The sequence below is a fragment of the Ictalurus furcatus genome, chromosome 28 (assembly GCF_023375685.1).
Source record: "Ictalurus furcatus strain D&B chromosome 28, Billie_1.0, whole genome shotgun sequence".
In the NCBI taxonomy this organism is placed as follows: domain Eukaryota; kingdom Metazoa; phylum Chordata; class Actinopteri; order Siluriformes; family Ictaluridae; genus Ictalurus; species Ictalurus furcatus.
In genome coordinates, this window is record NC_071282.1 from 17,596,964 (window position 1) to 17,621,087 (window position 24,124).

A 24,124-nucleotide genomic window follows, 5' to 3' on the forward strand; every position below is an offset into this window, starting at 1 on the left:
ATTTCTTGCTGGTTTAACATCTTACTGAAAGATAGAACAGAAAATGGGTCCTAATAAAAATCTGCTATTTTTTTTTTAACACAGCTAGATTATCCATCCATCCATCCATTTTCTGTACCGCTTATCCTACAGAAGCCTGGAGCCTACCCCAGGGAACTCGGGGCTCAAGCCACAGGAGACCCTGGATGGGGTGCCAATTCATCGCAGGGCACAATCACACACCCTCACGGACAATTTAGAGATGCCAATCGGCCTACGATGCACGTCTTTGGACTGGGGGAGGAAAACAGAATACCCCGAGAAAACCCTTGAAGCACGGGGAGAACATGCGAAATCTGCACACATTGCGGAGACAGGAATCGAACCCCCAACCCCGGAGGTGCAATGGAAAAATTTACTAACAACTTATCCAGTCTCCCCCTTACAACTAAACTAATGTTAGCTAAACAGTACAAAAGGTAGCTAGATATCTAGTTACCGAAGACTAGCTAACTAGCTGCATATACTAGCAGCAGAAGCTGTAATTCGCATGATATTAGCTAGCTAATCCTGAAAACAATTTCTGGCAAACACAAAAATAATTGTTAGCTATTTTATAAGCATAGCACTATTTCTTTGGATGAATGTACAAATTTAACAGGAAGTACGTTAACATCCAAAACACTGCAACAGCGATTGACAGGTGCGCTACTGTCAGGGTTAACACAGATTAATCAACACATTTTGACCAATCCGAATCAAGGATTCAACAGTATGCACAAATTTACGGTTTAAGCAGAATGTGTGATTATTATACAGTGCTAGGCTGGTAGCCGTAAGCTTCCCTTACTCGTTAACAACATTACAGTAGCTTCAAATTTTAGGATAAATCAATGTAGTCATTTTTGGTAGCTCATAATGCTGTTTAGTAGTCCATGGGTTAATAAATGCTGATAAATAATGTGTTTTATATGGAACTGCTTGGAAGTTTAATGCCTGTGATTCTGATTAGTACTCGTTCTTGTGTTAGAAATACCTCAGGGTCGTTCAGAACGGTTGAAAACCCAAAGCTTTTAGACAAAAGCACGATATAAGTCGAGAGTAAACTTTGTCGAATTGTCATATTATACCGAGACAAAGGCAATGCTTCTTATTTCGAGTGCTGGACCTCAGTGCGTTTTTACGATATTTAAAATAAAATAAAAAAATAATAAAAAAGAGGAAAACTTGCACATTAATAACAACCCAGTCTGCTGAAGTAGCCACAACGGTTGTCTGGACCTCACAGGAAATTTAACACCGACGCCCACCACGGAGCGCAATTTGGCATCGAGAAACAGCTTCATCAGCGCTGGCGTAATTACACCATTAGAGATGTAAAGACCAGAATTTATCAAGCGCAGTTTGGCATCTGACCAAACACATACTTGCTCTCCAGGTCTTTTGAGTTTGAAGATATGGTTCAGTGAAAATTTTAATTTGCAGAAAGATTTCCACTCCCCCTGAGCGTTGTCGATCAGCCAAGACGTTTAGGCGCTGAGGTTTGTAAAACTATGTGTAAAACACCCGCGCTACGAGGCTAATGCTACTAACGAATGTCTATCTCGTCTCGAAGATGATGGGTTCCATTTTGAGTCTGCTTCCTTCTCAAGGGGTTCTTTCTCATGCCGTCTCAGTCGTTTTCTTCGTTACTCAAAGCTGCGTTGCAATACATAGCTATATTATTATTTGCACTGCATCCAGTAATTCCAGTTGTTTAGTAGATACACTCTTCTCTCTGGGAGAACTCATAAATATTTTATGTAGAACCTACAATAATGTGTTTTCCTACCACGAACGGTTCCAAGTAGAACCCATTTAGGACACTAAATTCCTTTGACTGTCCAATGAAGCCTTAAAGAACTCTTGAAGAACCCTAAGGAACTCTTAAAGAACAGTTTAACAAGTAGCAAGACGTTTAGCTCAATTTCAAGTTCATAAATTCTACTTAGAGCCCTTTCCGATATGAAAACACTTCATTTTATGGTTTTACATAGAGCCTTGAAGGATTCCTTCTAAGGGATATCTGAGGAACACTTAAGGGGTTACTTTTATACTTTTAAATAAAACTTTTTAACTTTCCAATTAACCCTTAAAGAACAATTTAAGAACCTTTTTTTTTTTTTTCCAAGAATGTAACTAATACCAATATGGCTAAATGTTAAACCCATGACAGCGTCTAGAGATTTAGAATACAATAATTACCAATAATTTGGAGTTTGTTCTGCACACTTACCCTGTTAATACTTACTGAAGAAAAGGGTTCTTTGTGAGTTCACTGGGTAATCAAGAGTTCTTTCTTTTAATGATCTTTGTCTAAATCGTAGGGTTGGTGGTTTGATCCCCGGCCCACATGCCGATTGAAAGGCACTATATAAGTGCAGACCGTTTACTTGGTTGTACTTGGAGCCCTTTTCTTATAGAGAAACACTTTGTTGAAGGGTTCTACATTATCCCTTTAAAGTTTCTCCGAGAGGGTTGACTCTAGGAGAAATCTTAAAGAAGTCTGGTAAAATGTACCATGACAGAACTTCCCCAGACACTAAAAAGAAAATAACGACCCATAATTTGGAGTTTGTATCGCACGCTTAAATGTTTAATACATACACTCGTAGGAAAAAAGAGTTCTTCGGTGGTTCTTCTGGATAATTAAGGGTTCTTTTGAACTCAATTTTAAACATCTATGTATACGGCGATAATGACCAAGTGGTTTTTAAAACATGTTGGAATTTTAGACTTAGGGCAAAAGATTAGGTATAAACTATGCTACTAACTCATAAAGGTTTAGGGTTAACCATAGGTGCAAAGACAGTCCAAATTGGTGGATGTTTTGTGACTGATACTGTAACTAAGGTGCTGTTTGTTTTTGGGAGTTTCCACTACCAGACATTAAGCACAGCCTTAACCTTAACCAGATTAACCTACAGCTACATTCACTCAGTTAAGCTGGTTTTACACTAGGCGATTTCAGCGGTCTTTTACGATTATTAATTGTCAGACTGTCCGAGATGATGTCAGTCAGAATTCTGTATCAGACTGTGAGATAACACGTGTCCTTCATGTCAGATTAAACAATGAAGATAGCTAGAAGAAGAAAAAGAAGAATTTATTTATCATGTATATATTACAACAGAGTGAAATTCTTTTCTTCGGATACTCCAGCATGTTAGGAAGTTGGGGTCAGAGCGCAGGGTCAGCCATGATACAGCGCCCCCTGGAGTTGAGAGGGTTAAGGGCCTTGCTCAAGGGCCCAACAGTGGCAGCTCGGCAGTCCTGACCTTTCGATCAGTAACCCAGAACCACCCCTGCTCTACGTTGTGTAATGGTTAAAATAATAGAGCTGTTGCATGCTAATTAGCTAATAAGCTGTAATTCCCGTCCGTTTTTGTCCTGACATTATAGAGACGTTCTGTCTCAACAAACTGCTCTTCTTTTAAATCCAATATGTGTTTGTAGCTGTCCCGTGAGTTTTGTGCAATCCTATACCGTCTTCCTATTGGTCGATTTTAGACGAAGTGTCATAGCAGCACACTCACACTCTGAGATTTTAAGCGAAATATTCTGATTTGGGCCAAGACACGTCATGTGACGTCATCGCAACACGCATTCACAACATGCAAATCCTCTCAGATTCACGTGGATCGGACATGAGTAGAGCTAAAAGGTCTCAACAAACGTCACTGCAAATTTTTTTTTGCAATTTTCTACAAAAAGAGCATGAAAAAAAATTCCGCAAGTTGCATTGCAAAATCAACCGTTTTTGGCCACAAGAATCCCAGGGGGAAAAAAATCCATGCAAAATCCTGTATGGACTGACTTTAAGAAATAGCTTGGATGAAAAAAAAACTACTGAGTGTGAATGTAGACGGTAAGCCCAGGCATGTTTGGTGCTTTCCAAAGCGAATATACTGGAAAACTGGACTTTTTGTGGATGACGTGTAGTCTCAGTTTATAAACACAGACGCTAAGCTTTTAATTTGACAAAAATGATGTTCATAAATTCATTCATTCATTCATCATGAATGAGCACTTTATCCTGGTCAGGGTCGCAGTGGAACCGGAGTCTCTCCTGGGAACACTGAGCATGAGGCGGGAAAACACCTTGGATGGCACAATTATGGAAATCGATCATGTTAGCCAAATGTAAAAGTTCTTTTCGTGTCGAAGAAGCATTCCTCAAAATAAATAATTAAATAGATCGATCGATAAATAAATAAATAAATAAATAAATGACGGCCCCAATCGTGAACCAAACTTGGAAAGTATACTGATCTCATGCTGCACCAAGACTCTGAAGACCACATCTGCAAATCCAGGGAATGAAGTACAAAAGGAAATATGTGGACTCACCACCATGACGTGACAAAGCAGGCCCCGGAACAAATATTTAACCGGGAGGTTTTATGACAAGAGACAATCCTCTGCTGTTCGTTTACACCAAACAAGGGGAAAAGAAAAGATGCTGTCACATTCCTCATGTGATCTCCCTCCATATGGAGCACACGGGACCGGCCCTGCAGAGGAGAACCGGCTCCGAGTGCAGAGGAAGTCCGCTTTATTTGTCAGCATGGGATCAGTAAATTCCTTTTATATTGCTCTTTATTGTTATAGGAAGTGGTGTGCAGGTAAGAGATGGCACGAGGAATGCATGAAATCCATTAGAATCAAATATAATCCGGGTACAATATGGTGGGAGTTTCAGCGATGCAGCACGATTTCCTGAAATCTGTTGAAAGTTTGTTGACGTTTCAAACTTGCTATGCAGACCAATTCCTCAGACACATCAAATTCACTTCAAAATAACCGACTTTCACAAACTTTTTTTTTCCCCCCACATTGGACACATTTTCATTTTAAATAAAATTTAAATGAACGATTTATTTACTTTTTCACATGTGCGTGATTCTTTTCATCCATCCATCCATCCATCCATCCATCTTCTATACCGCTTTATGCTTTTCAGGGTCACGGGGAAACCTGGAGCCTATCCCAGGGAGCATAGGGCACAAGGCGGGGTTCACCCTGGACAGGGTGCCAATCCATCGCAGGGCACACTCACATACACACTCACACACCCATTCATACACTACGGACACTTTGGACACGCCGATCAGCCTACCATGCATGTCTTTGGACTGGGGGAGGAAACCGGAGTACCCGGAGGAAACCCCCGCAGCACGGGGAGAACATGCAAACTCCGCACACACAGGGCCCCGGTGGGAATCGGACCCCCGACCCTGGAGGTGTGAGGTGAACGTGCTATTCTATTCTTTTCTTTTCACGTGGTTTTAATTAATTAACTTTAACAAGTTTTTTTCACGTGATCTTTTTTATTTTTTAAAAAAAATTTTTACACGTGATTCCTCTTTTCACCATATGTGATTTTTTAAAAACACTTTTTAACACTTTTTTTTTCTTGATCTGTTTGTCTACACATGATTTATTTATTTATTTATTTACTTATTTATTTATTTACACATTAGTCATTTATATTCACACGTGAATTGTTTTGTTTGTATGCATTCATCCCATGAAGTGTATGAGTTCACGTGCAGTTTCAGGGTGAACCATGAAATGTTTTTCACATATCACTCACATATAAAGGTCGGGCATGTATATCTCGGGGTCGTTCTTGATTTATTTAAAAAAAATTGTAAAAAAAAATTGAGACCCTAAGCAAGAGTAGGATAAAAGAAAAAAAAATGCGTAAGATCATCTGCTAGTAAAAAAAAAAAAAGTAAACCTTTGTTTGTTAATAAATTTGATGCATAAGAACTTTCCTTGAAAACATTTTCAGCTTTGAACTTCCCACGCGCACGAAGAGCACAGAAGTGAAACGTGCAAATAATAGCCACTAGAGGGATACACGCGCATGCACACTCCCCCCCTGAGCGGTTCAAGAGGCAGGGGAAAAGTGCTCCTGACTTCTGTGCTTTTTACCTGTGCGAGTCGACTCCAAGCTACCCCCCCCCCCAACACACACACTTTCTGCACACAAGAGGAGGAAGGGCTAAAAAAGCAGAAACTCCCGAGTCTTCAAAGCAAAGCAAAGCATCGCGCACGACGCAACGCAACCTGCCCTTCCTTCCTGCGTGTCTGTCCTGTCTGTCTATCAGTCTGTCTGCACCCAACAGCCCCAGTGAGGATCCCACGATGCTCCTGAACCGCTGCAGCGCGCCCTGATCTCAGCGCATGGCAACTTTCAAGCCCAAATGCAACTTTTAGGACTTTTATTCCCAATATGCAAGCGCACGAGTTTCTGACGCGCCTTTTGCACGCGTGTGGCATTTCTGACATCGTGTTGCGAGTGGGATAAAAAAAAAAAGCGCACAGGCGCACAGGCTGCTGGAGATCAATTCAGTGGGAGATGAGATGAGAGGAGATGAAGGGGGCTTGATTCCGAGTCCGATCTCAACTCTGATTGATTACTTATTAGTCACCCCCCCTCCCTTTGGATCCCAGATTCGTTCAAAAGGCAACGTGGAGCGCAGAAATGAACGCACTGCCGAGCGCACTGGCGAGCTCCGATCCGAATAGAAGACTCACTTTGGTAAGCACGAGGAGCATGGTGGCGGTTTATTGAGACTAATAATAAGAGAGCTGGTGCTTGGGTTTGTTCACCTCGGACTCGGATCTTCGCCTTTGACAGCTGCTGAGAGGAAAATCTAGAACTTGCGTGCGTCCTTGCACGTTTCCAAATCCCCCCTCCTCCCTTTTTTTCGGGATAAAAGCAAACTAACAAAAAAAAAAAAAAATGAAAGTGTGGACTTTCCTGCCGTGGCTCCCTTGCCTCGTTATCCTAATCCTGTGCGTCGGGTCGGAGTGCGGCCCCGTGTGGAGGAAAGGTCGGTCCAAGCGCGAGCTCGTGAAGCTCCGGGAGGCTCGGGCGAGCGTGCCGGGCGCGTGCGCCACCCGCCTTCCACGCGGCAAGCGATCCGTGCCGGGGCTCGAGCGGCGTCTGCCCCGCCAGCGCCGGCGCGCCTCCGCGGCCGACGAGAACGAGGACGCGTCCGTCTCCGCCGCGTCTTCCGCGCACGGCCACGCTGTTTACTTCACAGGACGCGGAGACCAGCTGCGCCTCAGATCGGCGGAGGAAATCCCGAGGGGAAACTTTACTTTGGGGATGTGGGTGAAGCCCGAAGGAGGACAGCGCTCCCCTGCCGTGATTGCAGGTACGTGACGTGATTTATTTTCACCACAGTGAATAAATTGCAACGCGGAAAGACTTCAGTTAGGATCTCTCTCTCTCTCTCTCTCTCTCTCTCGTTTTGTTTAGGCTGACCTGATCTGATCTCAAATCAGTCAAACTTTGAAGTTTCTCTGCGCGTAAAAGCGCACGTCATTCACGCAGATATGGCGTGGAAACGTGCATTTTATGTATGAACTGTATGATATGATCAGCTTCTGTAAGTGAACTCATCAGAGATATGACGCGGTGTAATCTAAAACATAAAAAAAGGGTGCACTGCAGAGTTTACGCACAAAGTCTCAACGCGCTGCTCAGTAACAGTTCTTGCAGTGCACAAAGTGGTGAGTGCGTGGCGCGTGACAGCTCGTGCATGCCCAAGTCTTGTTTTGTGTCACACATATCCAAATGAAAACTTTTAAACACGTTCTATTATCTGTGATCACAGTTTGTGTGTGTGTGTGTGTTTGTGTTGCCTCTGCTCTGGAGACATCTGACACACTCAGACACTCTTCTCACCCTTAATACTAACCGTGCATTTTTATTTCTATTGCAAATTATTTAAGGTTCTGTATTTACTTTAGACTTGGACATCTGGCCAAACAAGCTGTGGGAGAAATGTAGCTTGTATATCAGGGTTTCCCCCGTTTTAGAGAACACACACACACACACACACACACACACACACACACACACACACACTCCCCAGCACTTCCACCCTTCTCACTCCAGACCAAATAAAGGAAAAACAAAGGATTTACTCCCGAGCTTTGGCGCGCAGCAATTTGACTTGACGCACTAAACCGGGTTGCCAGATATATGTATTTTATTATTATTTTTTTAATTATGTTTCTTATTATCTGCTGTTTTTGCTTACCATTTGTGATTTATATACTGCAAAATGTCCAATGTAGAATACAGTCCTAGATTATAGTCTAGTTTGTGAAGATGAGTAGTAATTTATAAACGGAAATAGGAATGGGGTGGGAAACTAAAGACATGGCAACCTTGTTTGGTGCGTTTTAAATCACCCGCTTGACAGATTGTTAAAATGATGCCCTGTCAGTGATCATGTAATTATTGCACACACACATGGGGTCGATTTTTGGGGAAAAGTGTGCAAGCCTAGAGTTGCCAGATTGTGATTTTCTCCCCTGATTACACCAAGATTAGTCTGATTACACCAAGATAAAAATAAAAATAAATATATATGTATAATACCATTTCCCCCAAAGTAGTTTAGGAAAAAGAGTGCATCACACAGCAAATAAAATTACCTATATTTGTATAGTATATATAAATATAACCTATATTTAATTAAAAAAATGTACTAAATTAAGAGTTTAAGCATTTTTTTTTTTTTACTGCAAGACTAAATCCAATAATAGAGATATTGCTGTGCAGTATATGATGCTGAAATAGATAGAGCTGCTGTGTGTGTGTGTGTGTGTGTGTGTGTGTAATGTGGGGGGTGGGGGGTTGGTGGGGGATGGTGGGAGATGTGTGAGATCTGAACACAATACTCCCCCTAGTTGCTCTTTTCCCAGCGATGACATCATCTGTTTGAAAGTCGAAGCAGCCTGGGTCTTCAGAGAGCGGCGCACAGACACGGATAAGCCTTGTTCTATATAGAGTGGGAAAAATTCCTACATGACATTGGCAGTTTCTGAACAACCCCAGGCATTTTCATGGGAGCTCGGAGTCACGTTATTTGTCGTACTGTTTGTCCTTTACAGAGGAATCCAGATGAATTACGCATCAGACATGTCGTGTAAAAGCATGCACTTGATCTTTGGCTGGCATCCTGCCATGGATGCCATGGATGCCACTGGATGTCCGATGGGCGCCGCTTAAAAAATGCTTACTGCAAAATAAGTCTTTTCGATCTTTTCCCTGAGAGAAGCCGTGTATCGGTTTTCCCTCGGATGCTGTTGTTGTTTGTGATGTTCGGATCAGAACTGGTGCGGCATCGTCTTTCTGTTTCACCTGGATGTCTGATCCAAGAGGGTTTTTATTTACAGCACAAGCTAGATCAGATGGAATCAAGTGACCCTGCTTAAACCAGAGATACTGATGTATTTGTTATAATGCTCATTCCAAAAATGGATCACAAAAAGTGTTTGAAAAACATTAATCATGCTGCTGTACCGTCACTTTTATAATTCAGGTTTCATGCCACTTGAGTGCAAAACTACAGCTTCTTTATTAGCCAGGTCCAGGCAGTGCTAACGCAGTGAGTCTTGGACACACACTTCGAACTGCACTCAATTCAGGACCTTGAACAGCGCTGAGGCGACGTTTGTGTGTCTACGGGAAAAAGAGAACGCTTTGGATCGGCTCATGATCATAATCTAGTCTAGTGTGATTACAGTACGTAGAGGTCCTTACACGAGAACCGGCCGGTGAAGGAGGCGAGAGCTCAGCGAACAACCTGAATTTTAAATCCTGTCAAAGTTGCTGAGAGACTTGGCACTGAAATTCATCTCTAATAGTCATGACGCAAAAGGGACATTGCGAGAACATCCCATGCCAAATAAAAGACAGTGAGAAAGAGAGATTGCCTAATCGGCACTTGCACAAGGCGGTTATAAATCTGCAGGAAAAGCAGATTTGTATCAAAGATGAATTCTAGGTGACCTGTTGTGTAATGTTCAGAGAAGTGATGTGTCACGTTCGGCTTTCTCCATAAGGGAAGCGAAAACGTTCAATAATTATTACGATTAAAAACGCCAGATTGACGTTTTTCTTTCGTTATACATGCCTTGTATCTACACTTATTGGTGTTCAGGTGTCCATTTGTTTCTGTTGATCGTTCTCGAATCTGATTGGTCAGAGGGTCCGATCGATTTTCTAGAACAGCAGCTCTGACATGTTATCGTCCAGCAGTTCGAATATGTTATCGTTTCTATACTAACAACTCATTCACAGGACTTATATGGCAGAAGTTCCACATAAATGGATTAAAAAGTGCGCAATTGTTGATATGGTGAAGTGCATCACGACATGGGACGCAGCAAAGAAAAGTCACAGGAGGTTTTTACTTTCACGCAGGTGAACGGGCAGATATGAAGCTCATGGCACAAAAGAGATAATATTTATTAATATGAACATCCATCCATATATTTTCTGTACTGCTTATCCTACACAGGGTTGCAGGGAGCCTGGAGCCTATCCCAGGCGACTTGGGGGCACAAGGCGGGGACAACCTTGGATGCCAACCCATCACAGGGCACAATTGCACACACTCACACACACCTATTCATACAATTTAAAAGATGCCATCAATTTAGAGCTGCCAATCAGCCTACAATGTATGAAAGAAAGGGGAACACCTCCTTCAGGGTTTGGCCATGCCCAGTTATGTTTTAAATCCAGACACGGATATGCCTTGCATTACATCCCTAATATGCAAATGTCTCCACATGTACGTGTGTGTGTGTGTGTGTGTGTGTGTGTGTCTCAGACCTCGCTGCATGTTTTTGTCTGGGAAAATGTAAATGCTTTAGATTAATTGAGCTTGGCAGCCTTGTGACGTGTGTTTACATGAAGGACCCTACAGGTCTTTTAACACATCTTTTAGTGTGAGTGCTCACGCTGATAGATGACAGACTTTTCTCACAGTGTCATGGTGAACCTGTAACGTAATGTTTAGCAGTGCCGACCTCGGTGGTTGGCCCCTGACAATCTGAGAGCACTGGCTTGCTTGTTGTTGACCCGGAAAGAATGTTCTCACACAGGGTTCTTAAAACCCTGAGAGATGGCGAAAATCAGAAACTGACTGAAGTGATGGATGTGGAAGGATAACACTGTTTTGACTCTCTCTCTCACACTGTCTCTGTGGGTATGTATGGTCGTTATATGATGCTGCAACTCCAAGGTTTGTGGTTTGATCTGGAACTCCGTGAAGTGTCTTGCCTGCTCTCACCATGGGTTTCATCTGGGTTCTCTGGTTTCCTCCCAGCAGTAGATGGAATTAATGACTCTAAATTCCCCCCAGATCTGAATGTGTGTGCATGGTTTCCTGTGATGGACTGGCATCTTATCCAGGGTATATTTGCATCTAGTATTCCTGGGATAGGCTCCAGATCCACTACTCTGACTAGGATAAAGCAGTTCCTGAAGATAAATTTGGAGCACGAAAACAACCAGAATGTCTTGCCCTGTGGGCACGGTGGCTTATTGGCTAGTACATTTACCTTGCACTTCTGGGGTTGGGGGTTTGATTCCCACCTCTGTGCTCCCTGTGTGTGTGGAGTTCGCATGTTCTCCCCGAGCTTCGAGGGTTACCTCTGGGTATTCCAGTTTCCTCCCCCAGTCCAAAGACATGCGCTGTAGGCTGATTGGCATCTCTGAATTGTCTGCGGTGTGTGAGGGTACCCTGCGATGGAATGACACCCTGTCCAGAGGTCCACCCTGTCCCCCACCTCATGCAAGTCCCCTCTGATAGGATCCAGGCTCCTGCATGACCCAGTATAGGATAAGCGGTACAAGCTCTTAATGGCAACTGACTTAAACCATCATGAACACTTTCAAAGGCTTATTCCATCAGGTATGAGTGACTCGGACATACCTGAAGTTTGAGCAACGACGCTATGAAGTCAGCTATCACATATGTCAGCTTAGAAATGCTCATAAGACAAGCTAATGTCACATAATTTAGGTGTTATGTCAACACTGACATCAGCAGTTTTTATGACAACCATCATGAGTTGGAATAAACTTCAATTTCACGTGTATGTTGTCTAATGACTGTTGTCATAAAGGGCTTATGTAGGTACCATATAGGCCTATGAACACCACTCTTGAAGTAAGATGGCAAGCTAACAACTCTCTCTTCATATTTATATATATATATATATATATATATATATATCATCTTCACTAACTACATGTTCTCAGTCCTGGAGATGTTTTCCGCTCTCTACATTGCAACATAGTTTGTGACCAGGATAGCATTAATGTCTGATTCTATGTCCTACTTATTTTCTCTCACACAGGCCTCTTTGATAAGTGTTTCTATGCCTCAAGTGACCGGGGATGGCTGCTGGGTATCAAGACAGTTAGTGAGCAAGGCAACCGAGACCCTCGCTTCTTCTTCTCTCTCAAGACGGATCGGGCACATAAGGTCACCTCTATCCACTCCAACACCCTTTACCTGCCTGGCCACTGGGCCCACGTGGCAGTCACGTACGATGGCATTTACATGAGACTGTTTGTGAATGGTGCTCAGACTGCTGTTAGCAGAGAACAGTCTGGAGATGTCTTCTGCTCTCTTACTAAGAAGTGTAAGGTAGGTCAATGACTTCTCTCTTCTGGCCCTGTTTGTACTGAAAAAAACTTGAACGAAGCATGAATCACTGACTGCTACGGGATTATTATTAGCAATTACAATGTAACCAATTAAATGTTATCCTCTATACCCTATGTTTTGTTCACTGTGGTATCTTTATCACCCCAGTCAATAGTAATAACAACATGCCTGACAAAGTGTTTTTGGCTTGAAAATATGAATGCACTGGAATCTAATCTAATCTGAATCCCAAGGTGTTGATGGTGGGTGGAAATGCCTTGAACCATAACTACCGAGGTTCTGTTGAGCGAGTGACTCTGTGGCGTCAAGCCCTCTCCCAGCGCCAAATCATAAAGGACATGCATGGCCACGAGGACTCTCACTATCAAGCAGACCTCATCATCCGGGAGAACTTTGAGCACCCCGAGCGCAAGTGGCTGGTGGTGAAGGATGGGAATTTCCCACAACCAGACGAAGGCCCTCGGGCTGGGCTGGCCTCTCTGGACACAACCCTAGAGCCGCCAGCCTGTGGTCAGACAGTGTGCGATAATGTGGAGGTTGTGCGCAACTACAACCACTTTTGGACCTTCCGGAGACCCAAGACGGTGCGCTACCGTGTGATCAACGTGTACGATGATGAGTACCGTAGGCCTACCGTGACTGATCAGCAGATCTTTCTGCAGCAACAGGAATTGAATGAAGCCTTCAGCATGTACAACATCACCTGGGAGCTGACGGTTCATAACATTAGCAACTCCACGCTGCGTTCCCGGTTAGTGCTAGCCAACTGCGATATCAGTAAGGTTGGCGATGAGGACTGCGATCCTGAGTGTAACCACACCCTGACCGGATTTGATGCCGGGTACTGCAAGCCCAGGGCTCGCTGTGCTGAGCACAAGCCAGGCAATGGTGTGTGTGATCTAGAATGCAACTGGGATAACTTTGCTTACGATAAAGATGACTGCTGTAACCCCAATATTACTGACGTCACCAAGACGTGCTTCAATCCTGCCTCACATTTAAGGTAAGCTCGAGGTGCAGATTCTGTCAAATTATACATTTCTTTTTTCCATGTCATGTTCTAAAATAATTCACAATAAAGCACATTTTATGTTGATGTTGGATGTACCGGCATTGATCGGTACGTCTTTACCAAGAACTAGGACGGGATTGACGTCACTCTCCAGCATATGGGAATTTTCTTGTGGTTTTAAATGTAATAGGTTTTGTAGAATCTTTCACTTGTGCCCTGAGTAACTTTTAGACACATGACAAGTGCAACTGAGCCAAATTGGCAAGTCATTTCCATAGCAGAAAAACCATCACCATCCTTGGCATTTCAAGTGGGACATAGCTGTGCTTTTGCATTCCACTGGAATACAGCTTTCTGGCTATTTCACAGGTTCATGAATCATCCTACACTCTGAGAGAAAGCCATATGCCTTGTTCAGTAACAAAATGCGACATAGACCCCCCCCCCAATTCCTCTATCGCCCCCATTTCTCCATGTTTACCATGTAGCAATGGTGACCATTATACCCTCATTCAATTACAGTTCACAGTAATCTGTCAGTACACACAGTCTGTTACTAATATTCCCAAAGTGCCAGCCATGTCTTCCTTCCAGCTCTCAGTAAAGATCTCAATGCATTTTTCCTCTGAGGAAGCATTCTAGCCTGTGGTTGTTACCTATAATGCTAGCGTTTTTAAAGGTTGACAAGAAAAGAAAAGAAAAAAAAAAAGATTTCAAACCAGGAATACCTGAGGTCACTGGGGATAAAGCACATGATGTTTACAATTTCTTTTCAGCCGTCTGGTTTAACTTTGTCTAGATCTGAACTGGATCTCTGCAGCTGTTGCTGATATTGTAAAAACAGCCATCTTTAAAGCTACCATGTTCACCTTGCTTAAAGCTGGAAGATTTATAGCATGGAAGCAGAATTTAAGCAGAGGTAGAGCATGTACTACATTGTTGGTGGACAATCGGAACATCCAGGAACAACGTTGAGGAATGTCGAGAGAATATTTACAGAACACATTTACAGTGCTAAGGTCTTATTCTGTATTCTGCAGTTTAATTCAGTTATTTTCCAAAATCAGCGTCTAGGATGCAATTAAGAGCGACTAGACATAGTCTGAAATTAGCCAAAATGAGCACAGCAAGCGACTGATTAAGTTTATCAAGAGAACAAGAGTGTTTTCTATTAGTTGCATGAACCCAGTCCAGTCCAGACGATTGTCTCCACTTGCATTCCTTAAGTACTTCAAGTGACTCTGTGTGCGGGCTGCTAGGTGACATCAGACTTGAATAAAAGCACTTGTATTTTTCTGCCGAAACTTATCCCATTGCAATCATCAAGGGGTCATTTATCATCAGGCATCTGGTCTAGTTACAGAAATCAGCAGCTGGCAAAGGCCGAGCATGAGATTGAAATATTACGACGGATGGGATAAAGACTGTTTCTTCGAGAGACGGTTTGAGAGGGTGCCAAGTTGCAGAGTGTGAGGAGGAGAAGGAAGAAGAGGAGGAACAACCGGAGTCGCAGAAAACGGGAGACGAACTCCTCGGCTGGTTGCTTGTTTTCTGTTGATCGTGGTACAGCCAGGGAGACAAACCGTAGGCAGTGCTGTAAACGTTCACCAACATTCCGAGTTAATTGTGGAATTCTGGACCAACATTGCGCTTCATGCATGCGGAAACAATGGATGATCTGGGGTTTATTTTTGCAGACTACAGTCTGGTACCAGTTTGCTTGTTTAGGAATCTGGCTAGAAGGAAGGAGAGAGAGAAAGAGAGAGAGAGAGAGAGAGAGATGAGGCTAGGAGATTCTCAGACTTAGTATTCAAGTATAGCATTGAAAAATACAAATGATGCCTGCTTTATGTTTGGTTTTTTTTTGTTTTTTTGACATTTCTTCACTTGCATCAGGATCAGGAGATGCTTAGTTGTCTGTCTTTTTGACTTGCACGCAGTCTTTGGTACTCCACAGTACACACATTGCAGTGCTGCTACTTCTGTGCAGTAGCCAAATGCACCGTATTTATTTACCGTAAGAAAAATGTCTGCCATGGCTCGGTTCCCAGACAGATTACTCACAGGTGAAAGGTGAAAATACCTGAGCCATATCCTATGTTCCATTCTGTCACATTAATAGATTAATTAAATAGTTTCAGAGAGCGTATCGACCTTTCTGCTGGCTCCTGACATATAACGTGTACCCCATGTCATCTGAACCCTAAGTCCTAAAGTCTGTAAAGACATAAACGGATATTAACAGCTTTGCCTTAATGGACGTCTTTGGCATAACAGCGACCACTTTAAATGCATGACACCCTTGTAAAAACATCTCTGAAGCTGCCACACACACACACACACACACACACACAACGTAAACAGACCTCCTGCAAACTACGTGCACAATGCTTTATGGGTCTGTTTTTTGTTTTTAAGAATTTATAAGAATAAAACACAGATAAGATTCGGCCTTCATGGACGTCCATCATCTGAAATGATTCTTGGGCGAATTATATTTACACGTCCTTGCAAAACGGAGATGGTACTCCTTTAGATGAAGACGGGTTTGCAGCTGTCTGCAGAACATTTTCGTCAGTCCGCTATGGAGAATTCAAGAACTAATATTCTACCCAGATTGGATTGAATTTGAATTATTCCATCATTGGAATTATTCCTGGAAACTCTAGCACCCACCGAAATTTCTTCTACATGTAGAAAAAAAAAAAAGAAAAAAAAGAACAAAGGAGAAAAGTCTGGTTTTAGATTCTTGGCTTTGAGTTGTAGACTCTTGTAGACCCGGTGGTGGGGTCACCACAGACCAGATTAGGATCTTGGATTAGGGAACCAGAATGTTCAACCATCAAATACATTTGCCATGAATGAAAATAACAAAAATTAGCACATTTGGAGTTCTGCTGAATGAGTAATAAGGAATGTAGGCAATTTTTTGGACCAAATTGGTCTGTTTTCGTTGTTCTGCTCTGGTTCTTGATGATTCATTTAAAACAGCCCAGCGCCAGAGAAATTCTCCCCCAACTTACCCCCATTAATTATCCAACAGAACACTGGGAACACTACTTGGTGTGTGTCCATATTTGGTATAGTACAGTGCATCTGGTATGTACAATGCATCCACGCGTAAACTCGAGCAACGTTTGTTTGCTTTCCGACCATATCTCAGGAAATGAAACAAATATACATCTAATAAACATCAACAAATAAACAAAAAGGAAAGTCAGTGCGGTTAGATTTTGCTTGATTTCATTAAGAATGAAGAAAAAGTGTGAATGCGAATACCCAGTTTTGACTCGATTTGCTTGGAATAGATCTTTGAAAGTAACATGGGGTGGTGCGTATATGATAGGATTCTTTGAAAATCGCATAACCTCCAAAAAAATGACTCCACGAGATCTTTACATCTGCTACATCAAAGTTATCCATTGAAGAATTGCAGCTGTTACACTACATGCTCTAAGTGTAGTAGTTTTTATTAATGGCTATTCACAAGTAGGCCCTCTTGGCTTTGTGTTTGTGTTTGTTCCAGCCATGTCAATATTTGCCACACATTTATTCAGGCGCAATTACCGAACCACTCGTTGTGGAGAATCCCCTACTCCCTCGGTGCGTGGCTCACATTTAGGGATCGGCTCGGATCGCTTGTAACCTCAAACGAGGTGGTACTAAAAAAAGTACCAGCTACTATCCAGAGTGGAAAACCCCCAAAAAGCGAGCAGAGTCTAGTCGAGTTGAGCCCTACTGTGCAGTGGAAAAGCGCCATAAGGGTTGAGGGATCATCCCTGGATGCAGGTCACACCACAGACATCAGGCTGGAGTTCTGAGAAAATCAGCATATTAAGCGGTACTGAGCCTTGGAGTAGAGCAAATGTTCCTCTGAATCAAGAGCAGCCAGTTAAGGTGGCTCGGACATCTTAAAAGGACACCCCTGGTCGGTTCCTGCTTCAGCTGTATCAGGCCGTCCCACTTGACGGAGACCCCAGGGTAGACCATGAACCTGCTGGAGTGATTATATTTCAAAGTTGGCTTGGGAATGTCTGGGGATCCCCCAGGAGGAGCCTGGAATCTGTAGCATGGGGATAGAAAAGAAACTGAATGAATAGAGAAAATGTTGTGGAAGAAAGTCTCGAGTGTATGAATGAGGGAATGAATCTATCCGCATGGTGTCCTTAGATGGACTAGCATCCCATTCAGGGTATATTTCATCCAGTGTAGTCTCCGGATCTACCACATCCCTGATCGTACTGAAGACGAATGAAGAAAACCTTAAGACGCTAAAGTTCTAAATCTATTGTCTTTAGATATTCCCTATCTAGAACCCTAAAAGGTCTGTCGGTTTTTCCCACTGGGGACACATTTAAATTCCTATAACAGAGCGTAAAAAGGAAAAGCTTTTAAAGAAGTAAAACTTCTTTAGAAAACAAGATCCGATTTCTTCCCAAGAGTCTAAAGCCTGCCACATTTTGCCTTCAAATAAAAGAACACTGAAAAATTTTTTTTTTTTGTGCAATGTTTATAGCAATTCCAGTGCATATTGCCTAATAGATCTAAGATAGGATGTGACTGAACTGTCAACAGATACTCCCAGAAACTCATAATTGAATTGCCAATAAGCTCTCTCCACATACAAACCTGGAGACCTTACATAAACATTTTCTAAAGAAATTATGACATTCCTGTTGTTATTAAGATAAGCAAACTTTACATCATTTCTTGGAAATAAGCCAAGGCCTGATGGAGCACTGAGCACACGTCTGCTTTGCTTCAGCAAGTCCATTCACCTGTCTTGAACATCTAACTCTCTCTCCATCAACACAAAGCGTAATAATAGGACATGGCCAGAACGGTACTATCCATCATTCGATATCTTTTTCGGCAGTGCCCCTAGCACGTCACTCGACAGGTGAGAGTTGTCATAGGAATTTGTATTTATATTTGAAATATCTTTCATAATGAACTCCAGGAATTCTTCTCCGTCTCTGACACACAGATGGTTGCGATGTGTTGTGAGCGCAATTAAAATGCTGTAGTTAAACAGCTGTACATCTGGTCCATATTGGTGTGCTGTAGCTAAGCTAACTGTCTGCCATTTCTCCTTTAGAAGGATGACAGACGATTTATCGAGCTGCTGTCATGGCATAAACCACGTTTCTTTACTCCAACCTAATTACGTAACATAGCTCTGAGGGTTTAAATTTTTTACATTTTTTTTTTTTAAATAAATACTTCTTGTATTATCTCGCACGTGTTTTGTAATCGCAGTATAACTAATGTATCATGAGGCACTAGGACAATTAAACATACCTCCATGTGATGTTTGGACACTCTTCCACAGCTGGAGTGTGTCATCCCAGTGTGTGGTCTTCATTTAGACTAGCTGTCTGGGAGCACCCGTTAATGTCAAGCAAACATGTCATTGGTTTTTATTTCTTGCTGCGAGTTGTCAGTCACATTTGCTGCATGTGGTTATGTTTTTTTTTTTTTTTATCTTTACAGTAATGCAGTTTGATGCAACCTGATAGCTGGAACCCTGCCAGGGCCTTGCACAACGCTGTCCTTGTTTATCAGAGTGTCACTTGTGGCCCGTTTCCCATTTCCATGACGGTTTAAAATGACTTGAAGCCTCAAAACAAATGTTTGCTTAATATATAAATGGTAATATATAAAGTCAGATCGCTAGGCGTATAGCTAGTGATTAGGGTTCTGAACATGGAAAACTGGATAGAAATGAATGAGCAAATTCCACATGTTGCACAGAATTGCTTCAGATGTAATGCATCTCTGTCCTAAAATGACGTCATATACAGTGATTAAATAGTATAACAAAAAATATCTCTAAAGGCATCTTTAAAGCGGACACTTTTGAGTGCAGTCTTAGTTTCAGGGGTCCCTTAAAACTTGTTTTTATTATCAGGTGAGATATAAATGTCATTGTAAATCAGGAGATCGTATTAAACCCCTGATAGGCAAGTGTTGCATCATAACATGTAAAACCCAATCATGTTCTAGTATGCAAATGAAGGCCATGCAGCTTCAAGCTTACCAGAGGAAGGTCTTTGAAGTGGAGGGATCATTATGTCCAGCTATTGTAACTTCAAGAGTTTTAGGTACATTTAAATTCAACCCCAAAAACGAAGACTTTCCTGCCATGGAAAACTTTCAAAAAGTTACAGCTTTACCTTTGGCGGTTACAACTTGCTGACACTGGAGACTCCTTCCATAAATGTTACATAAACGTCTCCTCACAGACAAACTAACATAAACGAAACCTAAATGAACATGTCTAACAGTTTAGTCCAACAATGAGCTGCTTTTGTACATTTTTTTTGTCTTGAGTTGTCATAACACCTGAGTCAGGTGACGGATTGTTGTTGGCAAACGTGTGTCATGGCATTACGACACTTTGCAGGCTGAATTACAAATGACATTATAGCGGCATTTATAGCTCAGAGAAAACACACATAACTCAGTATATTGTCTATCAAAGCCTTCACTATTTCACAGTGTTATAAGCAGGCATTCATGTTGCTGTTTCACCCACCGCCATGTGTATTTAAGAAGTCGATTTCATTACACTGTAATATCAGTCGTAATACAACCTCATGGCAGCTTGACATCAATTTTGACAAAACGGATGAAACAAGCCTTTACGCATGTGTAGCCATATGAACGCGGCCCTTAAGCAAAGTGCTCCACCAATAAAGTGAACCACACACTGTATGTCTATATGTGTTTGCACACACAGGGCCTACCTGGATGTGAAGGAGTTGAAAGACATCCTCAAAGTAGATGGCTCTACGCACCTTAACATCTTCTTTGCCAATTCCACTAATGAGGACCTGGCTGGAGTGGCCACCTGGCCGTGGGACAAGGAGGCCCTGACCCATCTCGGTAATAAAGTGTATTTAATTTACACTAGATTAAGAACAAATGAGCTCCTGCTTTGATCTGTTCCTGATTGAGTGTCTAGCTGGCGCTATTATTGGTATAACTGCATCTCGGAGGCTCTGTTTCATTTCTTATGGACCCCCCAATGCGTCCAGTGTTTAAATTGTACTTTTAAATTGTACACAGCTGAATCACTTCATCATCTGATTTTGAGTAAATGAGTCGTAGGTGCCAGCGCTTTGTTTGAACTTTTCACTCCTTTTCAAGGTTCCAGAAAAGGAAACCCAAATGCAGATTGGTAAATACTGCTTTAATTAATTCCAGCTTCCTTAATACGTGCTTTCATCGTTCTTCCAGGAGGAATAGTGTTAAATCCGTCTTTCTACGGCACGTTCGGCCACACTCACACCATGATCCATGAAATCGGCCACAGCCTGGGCTTGTACCACGTCTTCAGAGGCATTTCAGAGATCGAGTCCTGCAACGATGCCTGCTTGGAGATGGAGCCTTCGCTGGAAACAGGAGACTTGTGTGCCGACACGAACCCAACGCCAAAATACAAGCACTGTCGAGACCCTGAGCCTGGAAATGAGACGTGTGGCTGTAGCAACTTTATCCACACGCCTTTCAATAATTATATGAGTTACGCAGGTATGAATACACGCACGTTAGTGTCCACACGCATTTGCATATTAATGAGTCTGTAATGTTATGCAACAAGAGACAGAACATTAGAAAGGTATAGCTGTGCTATATTTACCCACAGTAATATTTATTCCTCTCAAATAATATTTAGCTCAATTTTAAGTCAATATGTCCAATAGAATGGGTTTAAAAAAATACAAACAATAAACTCTCACTGGAAATTTTCCTTTTGGGAAACAATACCTACATGTTAATATTTATATCTTAGATATTTTTTTAAAAAATATTGGAAAACTGAGACATTATATTATATTATATTATGTTATGTAGAAGTACAGTATGCCATAAATTACGTTTTTATTTCAAAAATCAACGACCATGTGTCCTTGCTATAGTGACATTTAATGTTGCGAAAATTCCATGAACCAAGTTAGCTCCCGTCATTGTTTACTTTATATTAGCGGTGTCCCATTTTGACAAAAATAAATAAATAAATAAATAAACATGCATGTTGTTACAGAGAAACTGCGAAGATTGTTATGTGCTGGAAAACGTAATATTCCAGCTTTACATCTGACACTGGAGACTCCTTCCATAAACGTTAAATAAACATCTCTTTACAGACAAAAACGACCATTTTAACGATTACACACTTTTGTTTGTTAAATAACACGTTTTCGTCAGTTACTATAGAAACCGTCATGCATTAGAATGAGAGTATTAATATAAACCTGCGATTTGCAGCTGCACTATTGTCAGAGCTGCTGTTATAGAATATAATATAACCTTCAGTTGTGTATTTTCTTGACATTCTATACACTGACCTCACAAAATGATTCCATTCAGTAGTTGATATATTTCACACACTTCATCCAATTGTCTTTTTTTTTTTTTTTTGGGTCCCTACAGATGACACCTGCACTGATTCGTTTACCGAAAACCAAGTGGCTCGCATGCATTGCTACTTGGACTTGGTTTATCAGACATGGCAGCCCAACTACAAGCCCCCTCCTGTCCCGATGGCACCCCGTGTGGTGGAACAACGTCAGGACTCCATCGCTGTAGAGTGGTTCCCTCCAATCACGGGCCACTTCTATGACAGGTGAACTGAGGTTGCAGAGAGAGGCCTTGGGGAAGGTCTGTCTATTTCTGGTCTGAGTTATACTGTATTTTTAGGGATGGTGAGACACATATGGATATGACGTGCTCTTGAGGATCAGGTGTGTTGACATTCGATATGTCTGGAGCACCCCTGGGGGAGGGCACATGTCCTTTCATGCCCTGTTGATCATGGAGCAAAATGGAAATTGAAATTGTAACATTTCTGAGTGGAGCCTGTCTACCCCACCCCACCCCCCCAACACCATTTGGCCATTTTCAATAGCTCACATGTGTTATGGATTAAAAGCCCTGTTTATGATCTAGTGATTAATTTAGTGTCGTTACAGGACTTACCAAAAACATCTCGCTGACCCTGAGACGGCATTTTCCTCATTTTCATTAGATGATTCAGTCCTGTGTGACTTTGTTGAGTCACTCAATTGTTTTGCTCAACTTTCTGGTAGTTTATTAGCATTTATTAGCAACGCATTCATGAGGATAAGTTTCGGATAACGTTACGTGTGACAGGTGTAATTCACTGACACAAGCTTAGGGGAAGCCCCTCAGGAACATGTCGAGGCATGCCGTGAGTTTGGTTGCTCAATCTGTGCACTGTCTGTTTGTGTCTTTGTGTGTGTGTGTGAGTGTGTGTGAGTGTGAGTGAGAGAGAGAGAGAGAGAGAGAGAGAGAGAGAGAGAGAGAGTCTAAGCCTGAAAGCCGCCTGGTTTCCAAGCACCAAGAAGTTATACTGATCCTGTTCAGACGTCTTCGGTGACTCATAAAAGTGAAATCAGAGAATTACGAACATCTGAATGTTCACAGGGCAAGCGCCCCATGTGACTCATCATTTACAACAATGTTTAAAAAATAAAAAATAAAAAGTGCAAAAAAGATGTTTAGCTTGGGTTACCATTCACATTCTGGAAAGAAAAAAAGAACTGTCAGTAAACAGAGCCCAGGATAGAGGCTGCCTCATAATAATGGTAATACTACTACTACTAATAATAATAATAATTAGGGATGCATTGACCAATCCGATGAGGATTGGTATTGTGGTCAATACTCGTACTCTTAAAAAAAGATCCTCTGATACCGACATCAGTACTATGGGATAATATGTGACATAGTAAGCCTAGTGTACAATTTTCACGCTAATGAACACAAAAAGACAGCGATCTGGATGTATTTGACGATGAATGATGACTGCAAACTGTGAAAATATCAAGAGAAAGAACCACAGCATGTTCTACTGCGTGTAAAGTATCTTTACTAGACAGTGTGAGGACGGGGGACCTGAGCACACAGAGCAGTAACAGCAAGCGTGGTCTTTAAAAATGAGCACTTCACTTCTGCGAGCACTGAGCACTGAGATACAGTATGTGTGCCTCTTCTTCAATTCATGGCACCTTAAACTCATCTTTAATGACCATGCATCATCACGATGTTGCTGTTCTGAGAGTTCCTTGCTCTCTATTACAGATACTGTTTAAACACAATAACATCTTAAACATAAGACTGATTTATTTTATTTATTTTTTTTATTTTATCAATGCATCCATAATAGGAATTATATTGGACTATATCTAAGTTGGGTCTCCTTCCTGTCTGTTGATTTCCTAGAGAAGTGGGATCAGTGTGTGATAAATGTGCCGAAGGCCGAGTTTTTCTCCAGTACGCTTCCAACTCCTGGTCTCCACGTCCCTGCTTGCCTTCTGGACACTGGAGCCCACGAGAAGCTGAAGGTAAGACCACGGAGCCCTGTGATTTTGCCTTACACACTCTTACACCTCTGCTGTTGAATTCTAGATTCTGATCGATTCATTTCCTATAACAAGCGGGGATCTTGTTCGTACAGTCTGAAAAGCAACAGTCGCAAAGGGACTAATAAAAACCGCACAGCTTGCACCCGGCTTAAGAGTCAGAGGTAAAGCCATGAAATTTCCTGACACGGGACAGACGAGTTTAC

At 42.1% G+C, this 24,124-nt stretch overlaps 1 protein-coding gene across 2 annotated transcripts in view; it reads left to right on the forward strand.

The window, feature by feature from the left end:
* Window positions 1-5,974: 5,974 nt before the first annotated feature.
* pappaa (pregnancy-associated plasma protein A, pappalysin 1a) overlaps window positions 5,975-24,124 on the forward strand; it is an 85,578-nt gene continuing 67,428 nt past the window's right edge. For both annotated transcript variants that reach the window (XM_053618475.1, XM_053618476.1), the window contains exons 1-7: window positions 5,975-7,190; window positions 12,202-12,494; window positions 12,749-13,518; window positions 20,270-20,415; window positions 20,770-21,063; window positions 21,967-22,159; window positions 23,779-23,900. In XM_053618475.1, the coding sequence (XP_053474450.1) occupies window positions 6,773-7,190; window positions 12,202-12,494; window positions 12,749-13,518; window positions 20,270-20,415; window positions 20,770-21,063; window positions 21,967-22,159; window positions 23,779-23,900 (2,236 nt within the window). In that variant the 5' untranslated portion in view covers window positions 5,975-6,772. The remainder of the gene's footprint in view (window positions 7,191-12,201; window positions 12,495-12,748; window positions 13,519-20,269; window positions 20,416-20,769; window positions 21,064-21,966; window positions 22,160-23,778; window positions 23,901-24,124) is intronic.